This window comes from Numenius arquata, chromosome 1 (assembly GCF_964106895.1).
Source record: "Numenius arquata chromosome 1, bNumArq3.hap1.1, whole genome shotgun sequence".
Taxonomy (NCBI): Eukaryota; Metazoa; Chordata; class Aves; order Charadriiformes; family Scolopacidae; genus Numenius; species Numenius arquata.
The window spans coordinates 118,924,998-118,943,353 of NC_133576.1; the positions used below are offsets into that span (position 1 = coordinate 118,924,998).

Genomic DNA, 18,356 nt, shown 5'->3' on the forward strand with positions numbered 1-18,356 from the left:
AATCAATGGGTATTTCCGGAAGTCTGCATTGTCACTAATTACCCAAACCCCAAGCCAAGCTGCTGTTTTGTGAGCCATGCTCTAACTGATAATAAGCTTTTCAGGGATGTCACTCTGAAGGTCTCTCGGGAAGACAGCTCTGTGGAGGATTGCACGTACCTCAGCACAGTGATGCAGCAACAGCATCATCCCTGGAGATAGTGCTCCTAGAAGGACAACTGGCTTCGGATCCTGGGTTTAGGAGCAACTGAAGAGATCCTGTTGTCTTACTGGTATGAATTGCCAGTGGTCACATGCCCAATGCAACAACTGTGGCAGAAGTTCAATTTTCCCTAAAGAACCTTATTCTGAACCTGTTCAGATCTTCCTAAATAAATAGCAACTGCAGCAAAAGCTACTGAAGTCCCCTAGAAATAAAATTGTTTTATAGGGGGTCCAAGGATGAGATGCAGATTTGTTTCTAGTTGTCCATCCATCCAAGCCTCGCCCACTTTTGCTCCCTGTCGGAAGCTGGAACCCAGCTCTTGCCCACAGTGTGAATGCAGTGCTTCTTGTCCATGGCCCATCTTGTTCGTGATCCTTCATATGAACAAAGCACAGAAATGCAGAACGGACCTGCATCACTGACCATTGCGTGGGCTGATGGCCAGATCGCTGCCAAGACACCTCGAGACAGCAGCCTGGGTCCAGGCTGCTTGAGCAGGACAGAAAGCAAGGGGACAACCATAAAGCCTTTTGAAGAAAACATCCCTGTGTCTGTCTAGGGATCTGCGGCTCCTGAACTGAAGCACATGGAACAGGTTGTTGGCAGCAGCTGTTTTAAAATTCATGAAGTCTTAAAGCATTACCGGATGATTTCAGTGCTGGGAGATAACTAGACCAAATAGCCCAAGGGGCGGGAGAGTGGGGATGCTGATGTAGTAGCAGCCATAATAGTGCGTGATGCCGCACACGTTCCTGCTTCTGAAAACCCACTCATCCATCTTGTCAGGGGAAATTGTTGTGATTCTATTTCATAGCGGAGGTGGTGGGAGGAAGGAGGCAGATGCATATTTTCCTCTGATCGAGGAGAAAGGCCAGGCCATGCCCCATTTACCCTCCTGAATCTGCCCTGGCCTCTGGGTGAAGGGCTTAGAGACTGGTGTTGGCAAGTATTCAGTAGGGGGGGGAGTGAGTGGCCATGGTTCAAGAGAAACATGGCTTTGAGCTCCTCCTGCTAGCACTTGAGAGGTGCTTTTAGCTCCCTGCCCCAGTGAGTCCCTCTTTGTCCACTCGCCCAGGACTGAAGAAAATGCTGGGGCAAAATGAGCTGGGAGCCAGCAGGCTCCTCCTGCGCTTTGCCTGTCAGCTCGGGGTCGCATGGGCCAAAACCTTATGGGTGAAGGTAAATCTGTGCCAGCCAGGGCAAATTCTGACAAACAGCTTAAATGCCTAATTTATATACCTGTACCCAAAAACATTATCCAGAATGCCCCAGCTCAGCTCCTGCCTTAGACTGGGGGCAGGCCAGAGTAGCCCTCCCTGCCATCACAAGCGTTCTTTAGCCAGCGAGATTCCCCATTACATCCCCAAGGGGCCTCACCCTACTCCCTGCATGTGGCCAAGCCCACCCAACAGCATGGGGAGGGGATGAGGGGGTTTGCACCTCCACCTGAACCTATGTAATGAGGGGTATCTCTTTAGGTTCTCCCCATAGGACAGAGATGGAGAAAATCCCTCTATTTACCCTCCTGTCCATTTCTTCCCATCATGTGCTCAGACCCCTCCTGCCCAAATTCTCCCCTCCATTACCACCGCACAGCCAGGACAGCAGCAGGAGGCACCAGAGGTCAGTGCCTATTGCTTTTTTCACCAGGCCTTTGAGGACCATGGTAAAAAGCAGACAGGTCCAGTATATGTTACCTGCCCTTTTAGCATCTTTTGTGCCCATGTGTGACCTGGATACCTTTAGCAACTTGCTTGGTGAAACTCTGTACAGTATACATGAGTAGGAAATCAAGTTTCATCATTGCCAAAGACAAAAGCTACAGTTAAAAAAACTACCAAAACCGTATCACAGTGGTAATTTCTCTTGGAAACAATTTATCCCTGATTTCAAGTCGGAGAAATGCTGCATAAATATCTCACTATGATTTTTCAATTCCCCTTCAAATTTCCCTGTGAATGTGTGGCTCATGGTGAGTTGGAGTCTGCCAGAGATGTGCTTGTTCTCATCAACTCCATCCCCCTGCTCCCCTCCAGCCCTCAGCCCAAAGCCCTGAGTCTGGCAGAGCAAGTCTCACTGTGAAAAAATATTTAAAACATGTTTTAAACAGTACTTTGATTTATCCAGGCTGTCACCATGCTTTTGCATGTCTATGAATTATCCCAGTAGCTTTGGACCTAGTTTGCAGTCCCAGTTTTAGTCTGGTCCTGCAGGTCTGGAGCTGTCTCCCTTCGGCTCTCCCTGTCCCTTTGGTAGGGCAGCACAGGGCCTTCAGAGAGGAGATACACAGGAAACGTGCCTGGGCTGATGTTCTGTACATGGCTCTGGATGGGGAAAAATGCTGCTGATATCCCCCACCCCTACCCAGTGCTAACACAGACCTCTGATGCTTCCTTGTAGAGCATCATCCTTAACTTGCTCAGTCACCCTCCCCTTACCACCGTCAGGAAGGCTTTCATCTGCACATCGAGGGTGGAAGCATCCTAGAAAGCTTCAAGTCCCAGGGGTCAGAAACACCAGAGACTGCCTGCTAACTGCAAAGCACAGTGGTGTCCCTGCAGCACAGGGACTCACCCAGCACCTACCTGCCTTTCCCAACAAAAGGAAAGAAGCAAGAGTCTTTGGATTTAACCTATGAGATTAAAAAAAAAATAATAATAAATCTTACTGGAGTTGTGCTTGAGCGGAGACAGCAAGTTTCCCCCTCTACAGATTACTCCATTTCCACACTTTCTACTCAGCATGGAGCAGACCTTTAATTTTTACCAAGAACATGCACATACTTCAGAGGCATGCTTGAAGTGCAAAACCCACATTCCACGCTCAGACATCCAGCAAACGGTTAATAAAAACCATTCTAGAGCTTATGTGAAATCAGAGTAAAAAGTCTGACCCGTTTCCCATGGCTACAAAATTGCCCTGGGAAAGATGAAGATGCAATTCCTTTCAAATATAGCTATTTTCTGTTCAGGGAACCTACGCATCAGCCCTTCCTATCACACGTCTCCAGAGAAAGCAACAGCCATCCCACACACTCCTCTGCTGTGGATTGCTCAGCACTTTGTCCCACAGTAATGTGTAGGAGAAACTCAACCCTCCTGTTAAATGCTTGGGGCTCAAAAGATTAATTCTGTGGGTTAGATGTCTAAAGAACATCAGTAATCGGAACTCATTCCTAACAGCCTATCACCATGCAGGCAATTATGGGTGCAAGCAAAACAGCCGTTTTGAGGGAGGAAAGCGAACCTGCTATAATCAGAGTTCTTACAGACAGTTTTACATATTTTCATGTTTAATAAAGCTTTTTTTCCCCCCGCCCCCTTCTCCATATAAAGTTTTCCAAAGACTTTCCAAGCGTTTTATAAAGGCAGGCGAGTGTTACATCATCACCACTCCTATTTTACAAGCAGGAAACTGAGGCCCCAAAAAAACCATTTGAGCAGCGTAGAACAGCAAATCCCAGCCCAAAACAGAAATGGAATCAAAACCTCCTGGCAAAAATCCTTCTCCAACTACCTCTATTTAGTTGCTATGCAGCTTTTTTTTTTTTTTTGTAAAAATAACCCAACCAGTCAAACAAGAGAGAATGCCAAGGCAACTGCAAGCTTTGACATACTTACTTCCATACTGCTGGCATTGGTACAAAAATAAAGATTTTTATTAACTAGTTTACAAAAATAAAGTCTATTGAGTCATACAGGATCTCATGAAGGGGTGCGGGGGAGAGTTATTTGACTTTGGAAGATAAAGCCTGTTTGAAACGTCTCTTTAGATCTTGCATGTTGGGAGATTTGGGCCGAGGGATGATGGATGACCGCCTCCTGTCCGTGCTGCTGGCATGCTGTAGTTTGCTGACCTCTTTGCAAAGATACTGGAAGACATCGCAGACGCCCTGGGAGTCGTCGCTCGTGGAGATTTCCAAGAACAGGCTGCCCAGTTCATTTGCCAGCTGTAGTCCCTCTTTCGCCTGTACTTGCCGGGCATGGAGGAGGTCTGCTTTGTTCCCCACAATAATGATGGGAGTCCTGGCATCTGGGTGGACCTTGCGGATGTGCTGGTAGAGAGGTTGGACGGACTGGTAGCTGCTGTAGTCTGTGATGGAGTAGACCAGGAGAAAGCCCTCTGCCCACTTCACGCACCTGGAGAGGGAGTCCAGCACCTGCACACAGTCTTCCTGCACCTGCAGTACCACAGGGAGCACAAATTTGGCATCGGGTCACGAAAGTATAAAGCCTACATCATAGATATATGATAAAGCCTATATCATGGATATAGCCTATATCATGGATATAGCCTATATCATATATCAACCGTTTAACAGGTCTAAAAGGAAGCCTAAGCTCTGTCTCAGGAGTCTAAGCCTGGCCTTGTAGGAAGCTGGGGCTCCGAAGCTGAGCCTTTAGGTGGCAGAGAGGAACCGATCGACCCAAAGCATCTCCCTACCTGGATGCACCCCGGCGTGTCCTGGATCTGCACGGCAACGTGGTCCCCCTCCAGATGGACCAGCCTGGAGTAGAGGTTGCCTGCGGAGCAGAGACCCGTCAGCCACAAGCCACAAGCCGCGGAGGGGTCCCCACCACCCCTCACCGTGCCCCGCCTCACCTGTGTTGGGCTCGTAGTCCCCGATGAACCGCTTCGTCAGGAACCGCACGATCATGGCTGAAACACAGAGCGGCCGCGTTAGGCGGGACGGACGGACGGACGGACAGGGGAAGAGGGGGACGGACAGCCCCGCAACTCACCGCTCTTGCCGACGCCGCGGGCACCCAGCACGGCCAGGCGGACCTGGGCGCCGGGGGGTCCCGGGGCGCACTCGGCGATGGGCGCCAGCAGGAAGGGCTGGGACATGCTCGGCAGGCGCATGGGAGGGGCGGCCCGGCGGCCGGACGGCTCGGCTCGGCTCGGCTCGGCTCGGCTCGGCCCGGCTCGGCTCGCAGCACCCAGCCAGGGCGGCCGCCGGCGGCTTTTAAAGGCTCCGCCGGCAGCGCCGTGGGCGGGGCCGCCCCATTGGCCGTACCGCCCCCTTCTCTGTACCGCCCCCCTCTCTGTACCGCTCCCCCCGGCTGTACCGCCCCCCCTCCCCACCCGCGCTGTACCACTTACCTCCGGTCTACCGCCCCCCGCGGCTGTACCGCCCCACACACGCTCTACCGTCCCCACCCCCGTGCTGTACCGCTCCCCTCCTCCCGCTATACTGACCTCCTGCTGTACCCCCCCTCCTCGGCTGTACCGCTCCCCCCTCTGTACAGCTCCCAGCCCGCCCGCCTCCCCCCACCGCACCGCCCAGCAGCGCCTTCAGCCCCGCGGCCGTCCGGCCCCCGGCTGCCCCCCCCCGCAGCTCTCTTCCCCACTTGCCCCCCTGGCTGCCCCACTTGCCCCCCAGTTCTGCCGCTCACCCTGGTTGGCCCCGTCCTCCTCCCCACCTTCCCCACCCCGGAGGCGTGGGCTGGCCCCCCTGCGGGCGCAGGTGGCAGAGGAGTGGGGGGCCACCCGGGCAGTCGGTGTGACCCGCAGCCCTGTCCCAGGGGCAGCCCAAGCCTCGCCGTGTCTGGGGTGGGGGTGTGTGCTCTCTACACCCCGCACCAGCCCCAACCACTGCAACAGGCTTAACGCGCCCTCCCCGCGGAGGGGAACTCGGATCACAAAAGAAGGGAAAGGATTTGTCCTCGTACCTCAAGCTATTTCGTTTCCCCCACTCACGCGCATCCCTCCACGGCTGGTGTCGAAATCCCAGCTCCTGGATCAAGCAACAGCCAGCCCTGAAACCAAAGCGGTCCATGGTGCCTCGAGGTCCGTATTGGGACCTGGCGGCATTTTAAAGCGGAAGAAAGTTTTGGAGAAGAATGGTGCTCCGCCACCGGTTGCCATTAAAATGAGCCTCCAGCCCCCAGCGAGCTGCGTGGGGTGGGTGCTTCAGGCCCTCAAAACCCGTTGCCCTGGCTCCTGGGAAACCGCTCCTGCAGCGCTGCTTTGTGTAAGCATTTACAAGATAAATAACCCATTCAGGGGCTGCTTTGTTTTTATTGTTATCAGAGAGATGACACAAGCCAGCAGGTCAGTAACTCAAAAGGAGAGGGATGGGTCTGTGGTCCCACAGTCCAGTGGCACCCAGGAACCTCGGGAGCCACTTGGGAGCTGTGGGGCTGATGCCCACCCGCAGCCCAGGTGGCCCTGGATGCCCACACACAAGCAGCTGAGCTGAACCCCAGCAGTAGCAAGGCTCTGCAGTGGTGCTGCTCTTGGTCACCTTCCAAGACAGGAAAGGTACCTTCCAAAAGGTGCACACAACGTTTTCATGACAAGGGGCAACAGGCACAAGCTGGAACATGGGAAGTTCCATTTAAATATGAGGAGAAACTTCTTTACAGTGAGGGTGCAGAGCACTGGAACAGGCTGCCCAGGGAGGTCGTGGAGTCCCCTTCTCTAGAGATCTTCAAGACCCACCTGGATGCAGTCCTGAGTAATGTGCTCTAGTCAATCCTGCTTTGGCAGGGGAGTTGGACTAGATGATCTCTAGAGGTCCCTTCCAACTCTGACAGTTCCATGATTCCATGATGTTTTCCCACTCTTCCCTCTTGTCCTCCCTCTTACTTTCTCCCTACATCCATGCAAGAGTCCAGGTACCCCAACTGCTATGCGCTTCTTTGGACACCCTCAGCCCCAGCCCCTCCAGTGACCTGAAAACTCAGAACAAGCACATCAGGTAATGCTGCCAGCTCTGCTCTACCAGAGCCAAGGTGCTCCTGAGGAAAGCAAACCCTCAGCACCATGGGGACAAGGATGGGGAGGAATTGCCCCCTGCTTCCCATGGGTGAGAATTCATGGGGGGAGCAGAGGCATAGCTCAGGCTCTGCACCTGGCAGTGGCCAGAGGACCAGCCACCCTCCCAGAGCAATGTTCTGCCAGCTTAAAGATTCTCCCCTCGTACCCCAGAAATGTTCTTCCTGATGACGATTCCACACCGCTCTTTGCTGAAGCTTAACTACGCTTCACAGTAGTTAAGACCATGCTAATTAATAACAGTTAAAGTAGTGCCTGCAGAAAAGCACGGTGGAAGAAGTGCTGTTGGTTATTTCTGTTACTCCAGTGTCTAAGAACCCCTACGGTAATATCAAAGCCACGTTTAACCTCAAAAACTGATTGCCTCTCAAATTTCTACTTCACTTCCCATCATGCCAGTGAGCCCTTTTCTTTTTGTAAACAAGATTTCTCTTTTATCACCAAAAGCCTTTGATTTCCAGAGGTTCATGCTATTGTCATCTGCTCTCATTGTCATGCACCATCACTTGTCTTTGGCCTTGCACACAGTGCCAACACGGACTATTTTTATACATGTCTTTACAAAAGAGCTATGGGAGTACATTCACAGCATGCACTTGAAATGAGTGCCTTCCAGGCAGACAATCGCTCAGCACCGAGCTGTGAAAGCAGGAGTATTAACCAACCACCATCCCCAAAACTTGCCTGTTTCTGGGCAGCTGTAGAGCTTGTAAAGCTTATAGAGCCTTGCCTGCTCCTGAGAGCCAGCAATGTGCCCTTGTGGCCAAGAAGGCCAATGGCATCCTGGGGTGCATCAAGAAGAGTGTGACCAGCAGGTCGAGGGAGGTTATCCTCCCCCTCTACTCTGCCCTCGTGAGGCCACATCTGGAGTACTGGGTCCAGTTCTGGGCTCCCCAGTTCAAAAAGGACAGGCAACTGTTGCAGAGGGTACAGCAAAGGGCTACAAAGATGATTAGGGGTCTAGAACATCTCTCTTATGAGGAAAGGCTGAGGGACTTGGGTCTTTTTAGCCTGGAGAAGACTGAGGGGGGAACTGATCAACACCTATAAATACTTAAAAGGGTGAGTGTCAAGAGGATGGGGACAGTCTTTTTTTCAGTGGTGCCCAGTGACAGGACGAGGTAACAGGCACAAACTTGAACGTAGAAAGATCCATCTAAGCATGAGGAGGAACTTCTTTGAAGGTGGTGGAGCCCAGGAACAGGCTGGCCAGAGAGGTGGTGGAGTCTCCGTCTTTGGAGACATTCAAAACCCATCTGGACATGTTCCTGTGCAACCTGCTCTACGTGGACCTGTTCTGGCAGGGGGATTGGACTAGCTGATCTCCAGAGGTCCCTTCAAACCCCGTATCATTCTGTGATTCTGTGTAGGCAGAGATCAAAAGTAGGTCCAGGAGGAGAGAGGCTGTGCTGGAAACAGGCTGATGAAGAGCAGGGCAAGGACAGTCTCTGGTGGAGGTGACAGTGTTAGAGCTCAGCCATAGCTGGAGTAACAAGCCAAGCTGCTGTCCCACCCATTTCAGTTGAGCTGCCAAAAGAGGTGACCAAGGCCCCAGGGGCCATCCCTAAAGCCTCTTCCTTGAAATAGTGAAGAATGAAATTAGCAACCTCAACCACAGCTTTGTGCTTCCTAGGTTCTCGAGCTGTACAGGTGCTGCTGATGGGAGCCACGTCTTTAGCCAGCACCTGAGCCAGGGTGGTTGTTACTGTAAATCCCAGCAGCTACAACTTGATTGCTATACAGACCTTGGTAGGGCATCCACTGAGGTAGGTGCATGGACATGAAATGCTCGTAGTCTTTTTTTACCATACCACCCCCCTCAGTATCATAGATGTTGCTGGTACCTTCTTCCCACACAAGGAGACCATTTGCCCCCTGTGCTGTGGGAGACACCACCCACACCCCTGAATCCTGAGGCGCTACCCAGACAGCGACGAGCCCAGTTTAACCATTGTCTTCTCGCCAGACATCCTGAATTACGGAACCCACTGCACCATGCAAGGATGGAAGGAGCCTGTCTGCCTGTGCCAGGATATGGAGGATCACATCCTCTGGACCAGTCAGGACACCCTGGCACAGCATCTGTGTCTGGGATGTCAGCCGTCCTTTTGATCGTGAGGGCCATCAACATGCCAAGTTCAGGATTACACTGAGAAGGACAGGGGGGTGAACATCAAGACCGTTCCCCCCATCTGACACATACAACGGGAGGATTACAAAAGCATGAATTGCTTGGATGTCCTCATGGCAGCTGCTTACCTGCCTCCTCCCCAGGAATGGGGCTGGAGGTGTCTGCCCATCCCTTGCCCCCCTTCACCTGCTCCCTGCCGAGGTCCCCGGCCTGCAGGCCCTTTGCACAGCACAGTTCCTCCTCCCAAGCCCTTTCTGCCCTTTCATTGACCCTTTCTGGCCACACACAGCACTAGCACTAACGCTGCCTACAGAGCCCTCAGGAAACCTTAGATCTTGGTGTCACCAATACTCTAAAACAGACGTGGCTGACAGCTCAGGAGAAGGCCTCCTTGCTTCTTCTCTAAGCACCGACAGATTTTGGCAGGGCCTTTGGCAGGGAACCAGCTGGGATGGTTCAAAGCAGTAAAACCTGGTGAGGAAGAGAGAGCTCAGCCCTCCCCACCTCCTAATTAAGCTCTGTGGAATGGAGACAAAGCAGTGCACTGAAGTGTAAGGGCTTGTGCTAATCATATGAAGACAGCGGTTTCATGACTGAAGATGTCCTGGCAGGTAGCTCTTCAACAACTTTTCTCAATTCACAGATCTCCCTCTTTTGTCAGGACTGTGCAAAAACAGGGCAGCTCAACACACAGGAAGCAAACTTCAAGAGCAGATACCCACCCCCATAAATATCTGAGCTGTGCTTCTGCAAAGCTGAGACTACCAGGAAATCCACCACAGCACCGAGAGCAGCTAACAGGTAGTGGCTATAAACCCAAGACAGGTTAAATCTTAGTTAATTTGCCCTGTTTTCAAATGTTAAACCCCCCCCAAGAGGCTACTCTCTTCCTGTACAAACCCAGTTTCATTTTCAGTCATTTCTGGGAATCCTGATCAAGGAAAGCATTCCCTTCCTTCTCCTCCCAGCCCACACAAGATTCCAAATATGCATTTATGAGCATCTGCTGACGACACAGTGACCTTAAAAACACCAAGATAAATAAACTGAAAACTGTTGCAATGCACAGTGCCTCTGGAAGCACAGCTCTTTCCTGAGACCTCTGCATGCTGTGGTCTTATTCCAAATTGTTGAAGATAAATTAAAAAGTTCAGAACTACCCACCACCTACAGTTAACCGTTTCATCACGATGCTACAGCCAATCCACTTCAATCTTGACAGGCAAGTACAAAACAAACACAGAACCAAAATAACTCACAAAAGCATGCGTGAGAAGAAAATTGAAAATACCATCACCAAAGATCACACCCAGTAAAATCTCCCACTTGACTCCTTCAGAGGAAAAGCCTAATGGAAAATGAAGCTTATCTTCCCAAACACCAAGTTTAAATTGGTGTGGAAATCCACAAGCAAAAGCAGCTAATGAAGTTCTAAGGCTTAGTATACAAATGTAGCTGCTCCAAGAAAACCCCACTTGATCATAAAAGCAAAGTGCATAAACTGCAGTGTAAGTTACGATGAGCCTTCATGGCGATGAACCTGAAGATTAATGAACCTTTATTCAGGTGCTGCTGGTACACTCCATGTCCAACACAAAGTGTCAAAACACAGTACTAGTGCCATGTGCCAATCTCCTGATGGGTAAGCTTTGCTCCATCTTCTTCAAGGTGTTTCCAAAGTCATCCCAGCTACACATCTTCAGAGACGAGAGCTTGGAGAAACTTAAAACGCAGCGCCTGCTCACTACAACTTTGAATCTCCAGCGCCTAGAGCCCGTCACCCTCAAATACCAGGCCAAGCCAGGCAATGACTTCAACATCCAAAAACTAAGTTCCATGAGAATGGGAACACCCACTATTGAATTTAGGTAAATGCAATCAGGCATTAACCCCTTAATGTATAAGCAACCTGTACACAGTTTGACACTTCTGCATAAAGCACTTCAGAATTAAGAAAAAAAGCAAACCTCGTTATCTCTCAATTTCTTACTCCCAAGCTGTCCTGCAATTGACTATTCAATGATTTCCAACAGTCAATACTTACGAAGTGCCTGAGGTCACTGTCTTCTCCAGTATTTTACTCTCTCTACTTGCAAACATTAGTTTTACATCACTTAGCCAAGGTAGCTAAGCAATGCCTTAAATGACACTTAGAAAGGCAGAAGGTTATTTATCCATATCCATAACACAGTTAAGCCTGAGTTTCGAGATGTTCAAAACTAAGCAAGCAGGTTGCCCTCAGCAGTTTCTTTATTGAACTTCACACTGTTTCAAACACAGCTCACAAAACCAGCACCGGTTAGCAAGTAGTCAGCTACAGGTGTTCTTCTATTCAAGAAACACTGGGCAGGTAGCACTGGGTTTTTTGGGAATTATCAGTAAAAATCAATGGGATGAGAGGAATGCATTAGAACATCCAGGTAGGTGTTTAGATGCAACAGACACGCAATAATCATACAGAACGCAAGTGTTCAGTTTATGCCAGCCTATTCAAATGATAAAAATCAAATTACAAAGGCTGGCAGTTTTGGCGTTAAAACCTTGTTTCTGCAGTACTACTATTTCCTAGGAACTTTCCAGGACATTTTTATTAGCCTGGGGATGTTAAAAAAATCCTTCTTTTGCAGGTTACAATGGTGAAATACCAAAATCCACCCACAGCCATTTCCCAAAAGGTTGCTTTCAAAGTTTCCGCAACTCTGGTATGAATCTGAGGCCCCTTAGCCAAAAGCCTGTATCAATGAAATCTGAAGCTCATTATCTCTTATCCCACAAAAAAATTTAAACCTTTAAGCAACACTGTAAAATTCTTGGCGTATGCTCTTAGTTTGCTGGTGAAATATTCCGTTTCCTCTTATATTACCTCATGATCATCACTAAGCATTACCAAATTTCAGTGTTCCCAGGATTTATGGTCTATATAGATGACTAAACTGATCAGCAAAAGCTGCAGATAATTTAAATGACCAAGCCCCATGTAAAGCAAGTTAAATAAACAAACTTCAATAAAAGTTTTCTAACGCATCCGTTCCAGAAAACTTAAGGAATCAATCGTGATCACATACATTTGTCCAAAACCAGATCTTTATTTTTTTCAAACGTGCATTATGCCATGAATTCATAGGGAATTGGCTCCAGCAGCTCTGGTTCCTTGCCATTAGTTCTCACAAAGTGCGCTTCTCTTGGTGGAGCAGGCTGTGAACAGGAAAAAAAAAAAGAAGTGGCACTAAAACTCAAAAGCAACCTTACAGAAAATTCATTTTGACAACCATTTATCACATTATTATATAAACGTTACAGCAATTTTACCATTCCTAGTCTCTTTAAAATTTGATTCAAAGAATATCAGTAAGAAGTGCACTTGACTTTCATTGCTGAATTAAACAAGTTCCACTTTACCCTCTGCAACCTCCTAATCCAAATTAACATGAAGTGATGTGCCCTGCAGTTCCAGAAGCAACAGCCATTATCTCTTCTCTAACGTCCAGTTATTCATTCTCTTCTTAAAGGGTTACAAGAGGAACTTTTGCAGCTAAATTCAACTAAACCGAAGGCAACGCTGATCCTAGAAATCAGCCAGAGCTTCTGCTGCAAATCCCTCCCCTTGTTCACAGCCAAGGATACCATTTCCATCCAGGAACAGTGCAGTTCTGTTCAGGCATCAAACATACCAGACAGTTCAGATGCAGACACACTGATGCTGCCACTCTACTCATAAAAAAAAAAAAACAACAAAAAAACAACAACAAAAAAAAAACAACCCACACACCAAAAAAGGGAACCTCCTGCAAAAAGACTGTGAACACAAGTGAGGGTGGTGGCATCAGACACCTCCACCAGTCTGCCAGAGACCCATATTCTACAGAATCCTGTCAGCAGCTTCATTCATCTGGGGTGGTGGTTTTTTTGGTTTTGTTTCTCAAAGACAGACAGAAAGAGCTCAGTTTACAGCGTAACACTTATTTTGGAAGAAAACATCATTTTACTCAACTGGTTTGGTTCTAACTGTTTTGGGTTTTTTTTGTGAATTGAATCAACAATGTGTCTACTACAATAAAAATATTACCTGACGTTTCAGTTGAACCCAAATGCCCTTTTCTTTTGCTTCCTTTTTCTTCTTTTCATTCTCCTTCACACGCTGCAGAAAGCTGTCTCTGCTCTTGGAATGTTTAATATGCTCAATACGCACATTAATTCTCTTGGCAAGAATCTTGCCCCTAGGAAAGGAAATCAGTTTTTATTCTACTGCACTTGAAAAAAATGCTACTTCAAAGCTAGTGTTACAACCTTTATATAAGTAACTACATAAGCTCAATTACAGATAGTTTTTCTTTAAAGGGCAATCTCTCAAAATACACTGCTGCAGATGCAAATCAGATAACATATATAACTGCAAGCTTATCAATATATAACAATGTGCAGACAATTTATGATTAAGATTGTGGAGATCATTTTAACCTTGTGGCATATAAACAAAGAATTGTTATTACCACTCTACACCAGTGCAGCTCCTGGAAAAAACTCCCAACTTGTCCTTTTCTGACTATAATATTTAAAAAAAGGCTTCAGTACCAATATGAAAGTCAGATGAAAATCCCCATTAGGTAGAATAAAACAGACTATTTCAGTTCGAAGGGACCCACGATGATCACCTAGTCCAACTGCCTGACCAATTCAGGGCTGACCAAGTTAAAGCATGTTATTAAGGGTGTTGTCCAAATGCCTCTTCAACACTAACAGGCTTGGGGCATCAACTACCTCTCTAGGAAGCCTGTTTCAGTGTTTGACCACCCTCTCGGTAAAGAAATGCTTCCTCATGTCCAGTCTGAACCTCCCCTGGAGCAGCTCTGAACCATTCCCACACGTCCTGTCACTGGATACCAGGGAGAAGAGATTAAGGTAACGTCACTTCAGGTGCCGCTCAGAAAAATAAAAACTGTTTCCTCTGACAGGATCCAAGTCAAACGAGCATCATTTGCTTGGGTTATAAAAAGGATATACACTTTACCCACCTTGAACGACCAATCAAGACAATAACTGTCTAACTGGCAAAGTGAAAGGAGGGTGCAATTACAGGTCAACTTTCCCAAATACAAAGTTTCAATAGACGGAACTTCATTACTTACTTGACCTGCTTGTTAACAATAATGCCAACAGCGTGCTGAGTAACATTATATACCCTTCCAGTCTTGCCGTGGTAACACTTATGGGGCATACCTTTTTGAACAGTACCCATACCCTATTAAGAGATTAAGAATAAAGTGTAAACTTGAAGCTGGAAAAAAAAATTAAGCAAAATCAAGTATTATTCTTTCAAAAGTTATTTAAAGTACATATTTAAAATAATTTAAGATTGATTTAAAAATACTCTTACTTTATTTGTACATTAGAATTTACAACCATGCATTTTATATCTGGAGACCACCAAATTTTGCTATGACAATTCTGGTTGCTTTCAGCGTCGGTGAAATGACTGATCACTTTGCTTTCAGCAAGCAATCAACAGAAGACAATCATCATCAAGCTCCAGTATGTCAAGAACTGTTAATTCTGAACAGTGCAGTTCTCCAAGAGTCAAATAACAAGCAAATTACACACCATCTTATGTGTCATTGTTACAAAAACTCTGCATTGCAAAGGAAACTAAAGATTCAATGAAGTAGGAATCCTTGGTGAAAGGCTTTCAGAGTCACTACAGCAATTCTGAAAGTACAGATGACTTTAAAGGACATGTTCTAGAAAAGACCAAGTGAAATGGGATGTGCTGCTTCACCTTGTTTCCCCTGTATTAATATCCATGATGTATCCTTACATCTATTTCTTGGTTTCTAGTTTTAATGTGACTCTGCAATCACCATCCCTGTACATACTTATTTTAAGTCTAGTGCTACAATGACACAGAGACATCGATATAACTACCAGCTACACCACCATAAACTATGGCTCTTCTGAATAGCAGGTGCAAATCCAGCAAAAAAGAACATCTACTAAAATGACACCCGGGGTTTCTATGACAGTAGCACTGGTAGGCACCATACAGCAACCAGAATGTTAGATATGGCATCTTTCACTAACTTTTTTCAGCTGAATACACAGTAATGGAGCACAGCCGAATATATAAAATATATAGACACACATACATATAAAAAACCCACATAAACCAGCATGTGATGCCGAAGCATCGCTATTGTTTTCAGTAGCGCTATTATTCCATTACTGCTTCAAAAGTGAGCAGTGGGTACTTGTGCTGACACACATGACACAAGTAAAGAAAAGAACAGGAAGACTACCTCAAGAAATTGGAGGCTGTAAAGGACTACACTGCCTTAGCTTTTAATTACATAGCACTGTAGAAAGTACCTTGATATCAACTATATCACCCTTCTTGTAGATGCGCATATAGGTAGCCAGAGGGACAACTCCTGTTAAGAGATACAAATTTGGATACTTATGAAGCTCAAAATTTCACACACAAAAATGGGGTAAGGGGCACAGATCATGCATTTAATAAAGTTTTCTTAAAAATACTTCAAGTTTAAATTCAAAAACATTGAACTAAGAAACTACCTTTAAGCAGTAATTATCTCTTCAATGCACTCCCAATTTTAAATAAAACCAACTCATGAAAAATTACAGCTTTAATATCATTCCAAAGGCAGAAGTTGAAAAGACATTACAACTATTTACTGCTTCATTATGAACACAGTTGTTATCCCTGCTCGTTACTTAGAGGCAAACAGTACATTTAAAATAAGTAACTGTTGAAATATTTTCTTCACCTCACCTCCAAATTCATTTTTAAGCACTGACAGAATTAGCACTGTTACCAATGCATACTGTAAGAGCTGAGAGTTTACTTGCATAACGTTCTACAGTTTTCAGCCCAAGTTCTCAGATACCCTTTGAAACAAGCCATTGTTTTACAAATGCTACTTAGGGACTGTTGACATCCAACAGGTAAGTAACAGAGTTCTTATTACAAGGTATACTCACCATGCTTGCGAAACGGCCTTGAGAACATATAACGTGTCCCCCTCCTCTTTCCCTTTGTGTTCGTCATTTTGGTTGATTACTGCAAAAATAAATGCAAATTTTTCAGAACTACGAGTTCATTCACTAAAAATCTGACCGATGGCATTTCCAGACATTTCAAAAAAATTAAGTCTTTAATCGTATTCAGAATGACACCACTTCCAAACTGCTGGGTCAATTCAAGCAATGTTGTTAGTTTTTAAGTCCACAGAAAACAGTATTTCAAGGATCACAGGGTAACTCAGATTAAAATGGATGCTAACAAGTCACCTAGCTCACCCTTCTGCTTAAAAGCAAGGTCTACTATGAGATCAGACCAGGTGACTCAGGGCTTTGTTCACTCAGGTCTTGAAACCCTTCAGGGATGGAGAGAGACTACTGCACTACCTCCCCTGGCAGCCTGTTTTGAGGACTGGCTGTCCTCATGACAAAAAACTTTTCCCTTATAGCCAGCGTGAGCTTCTCATTTTGACTTGAGCCAGTCGTCTCCTATACTGCCATGTGCCCCCACACCAGGACCCATCTTCTTGGTAAGAGTGCTTTTAGGTGTCCCCCAAAGCCACCTCTGCTCCAGGCCGAGTTAAGTTCCCTCGCCCTCTCTCCATAAAGCGTCTAAAAGGGAAGATCTCCACTAGCGGGTTTACTGGTCACCACTACACCCGGCACAAGCCACGCACACCGCACAGGCCGACGCGGACGCTAGCCACCATGCACGTTAGTGAGGCCCGAGTCTCGCCGCAGCCGGGGGCCCCCACCCCAATGCCCGCCCTAGGGAGCTGCCCCAGCCGCCCGGCCTGCACAGGGCTGCCCCCGGCCCCCGACATCCCGCGGCGGCCGCGGGGCCCACAGAGCCCGCCGCCACGTGCCGCCGACTCGGCGGAGCCCCACTGCTCTGCTCCCTCCCCGCCGCTGGCCCCGACGGCCGCCTGCCTCCCTTCCTCCTCTTCTCCATCCCTCAGCAGCCTCCCGGTCCAGCCTGGCCCTGGCCAGGGCCCGGCGCCCCGCACCGCGGCCTGCAGGCCTCGGCCTTCCGGCTCCTTTAGCCTCGCCACCCCCCTCTCGCCCCAACAAGGCCGTGCCACCCGCAGCCGCAGCCGGCGGCCTCCCGCCCCGCCGCTAGCGCGGCCCGTCCGCCTTTCCCCCGGCACCCGGAGCCGCGGAGGCACCTGAGGCCGGCGAGCGAGGCTCGGCGCACCTCCCGGCGTGTAGCTACAAAATGGCGGCTGGGGGCGAAAAGGAGGAGGCGGCGCCGCGGCCGCCCTTAACAGCGGGGCCTTGGCGGGGCTGCCCGCGCCGCGCCTGACTGAAAGTCCTGGGGAGGCGCCCGCCTGCCCGCCTGCCCGCCTCCCTGCCTCCCTGCCTCCCTGCGGTAAATCTGGTGAAGGGAGCGTTGGTCCGCCCAGTTGATCGCGATAAACAACCACGGAACTCCGCCGGTAGAAGTTTGACCCTTTCACTAAAGCAGGGATAAACGCTAATTTTTAGTTTGTTTTTTTCATGATTGCGCCGTGAGACGGCACTAGGAGAGGTTTGGTGTCGGGGAAGCGGGAAGACGAGGCAGGTGCCGGTCAGGGATCCAGAGGGGTGCGTTGTGTGGTGGAGCGGCTGGGCCACCGTCCGTAAGGAGTTGTGCTTAGTAATGTAAAATATAAACAGCCAAGCAGTTGGTTTACGACATTGAAGAAGTACACGGAATTTTAAATCATAAATCATAGAATTGTCTAGGTTGGAAGGGACCTTTAAGATCATCTAGTCCAACCATCAGCCTAACTCCTAAGAAAAAAACATCACCATGTCACTAAGCACTATGTCCACCCGTCTTTTGAATACCTCCAGGGATGGTGTCTCAACCACTTCCCTGGGCAGCCCATTCCAATGCTTAATAACCCTTTCAGAGTAAAAATTTTTCCTAAAATCCAATCTGAACCTCCCCTGGCACAACTTGAGGCCACTTCCTCTTGTCCTATGGCCTGTGACTTGGGAGAAGAGACCGACCCCCGCCTCTCCACACCCTCCTTTCAGGTAGTTGCAGAGAGCAATAAGGTCTCCCCTCAGTCTCCTTTTCTCTAAACTGAACAACCCCAGCTCCCTCAGCCTCTCCTCATAAGACTTGTTCTCCAATGTGCAGGAATGTGAGCCTCCTCCTACCGTTTGTCAGTCAGAGCTGCCTGACTGGAGATGCAGGTAGTCCCGGGCAGGAAAGCACGG

At 48.2% G+C, this 18,356-nt stretch overlaps 2 protein-coding genes and 2 non-coding genes across 4 annotated transcripts; all 4 read right to left on the reverse strand.

The window, feature by feature from the left end:
• Positions 1-3,758: 3,758 nt before the first annotated feature.
• Positions 3,759-5,141, reverse strand: RASL11A (RAS like family 11 member A). The gene is made up of 4 exons (XM_074151436.1): positions 4,948-5,141; positions 4,808-4,864; positions 4,649-4,728; positions 3,759-4,385 (listed from the first exon to the last, which is right to left on the reverse strand). The coding sequence occupies exons 1-4, from the start codon at positions 5,066-5,068 to the stop codon at positions 3,933-3,935; spliced, it is 711 nt and encodes a 236-aa protein (XP_074007537.1). The 5' UTR covers positions 5,069-5,141; the 3' UTR covers positions 3,759-3,932.
• A 6,209-nt stretch (positions 5,142-11,350) lies between these two features.
• RPL21 (ribosomal protein L21) lies at positions 11,351-17,375 on the reverse strand. Its single transcript, XM_074147985.1, has 6 exons — positions 17,315-17,375; positions 16,110-16,188; positions 15,477-15,538; positions 14,243-14,355; positions 13,183-13,333; positions 11,351-12,311 (listed from the first exon to the last, which is right to left on the reverse strand). The coding sequence occupies exons 2-6, from the start codon at positions 16,174-16,176 to the stop codon at positions 12,222-12,224; spliced, it is 483 nt and encodes a 160-aa protein (XP_074004086.1). The 5' UTR covers positions 16,177-16,188; positions 17,315-17,375; the 3' UTR covers positions 11,351-12,221.
• Positions 14,051-14,183, reverse strand: LOC141473632 (small nucleolar RNA SNORA27). The gene has a single exon (XR_012463589.1). It is a non-coding gene; the product is annotated as a small nucleolar RNA SNORA27 (small nucleolar RNA).
• LOC141473559 (small nucleolar RNA SNORD102) lies at positions 14,567-14,642 on the reverse strand. Its single transcript, XR_012463577.1, has one exon. It is a non-coding gene; the product is annotated as a small nucleolar RNA SNORD102 (small nucleolar RNA).
• Positions 17,376-18,356: the final 981 nt, after the last annotated feature.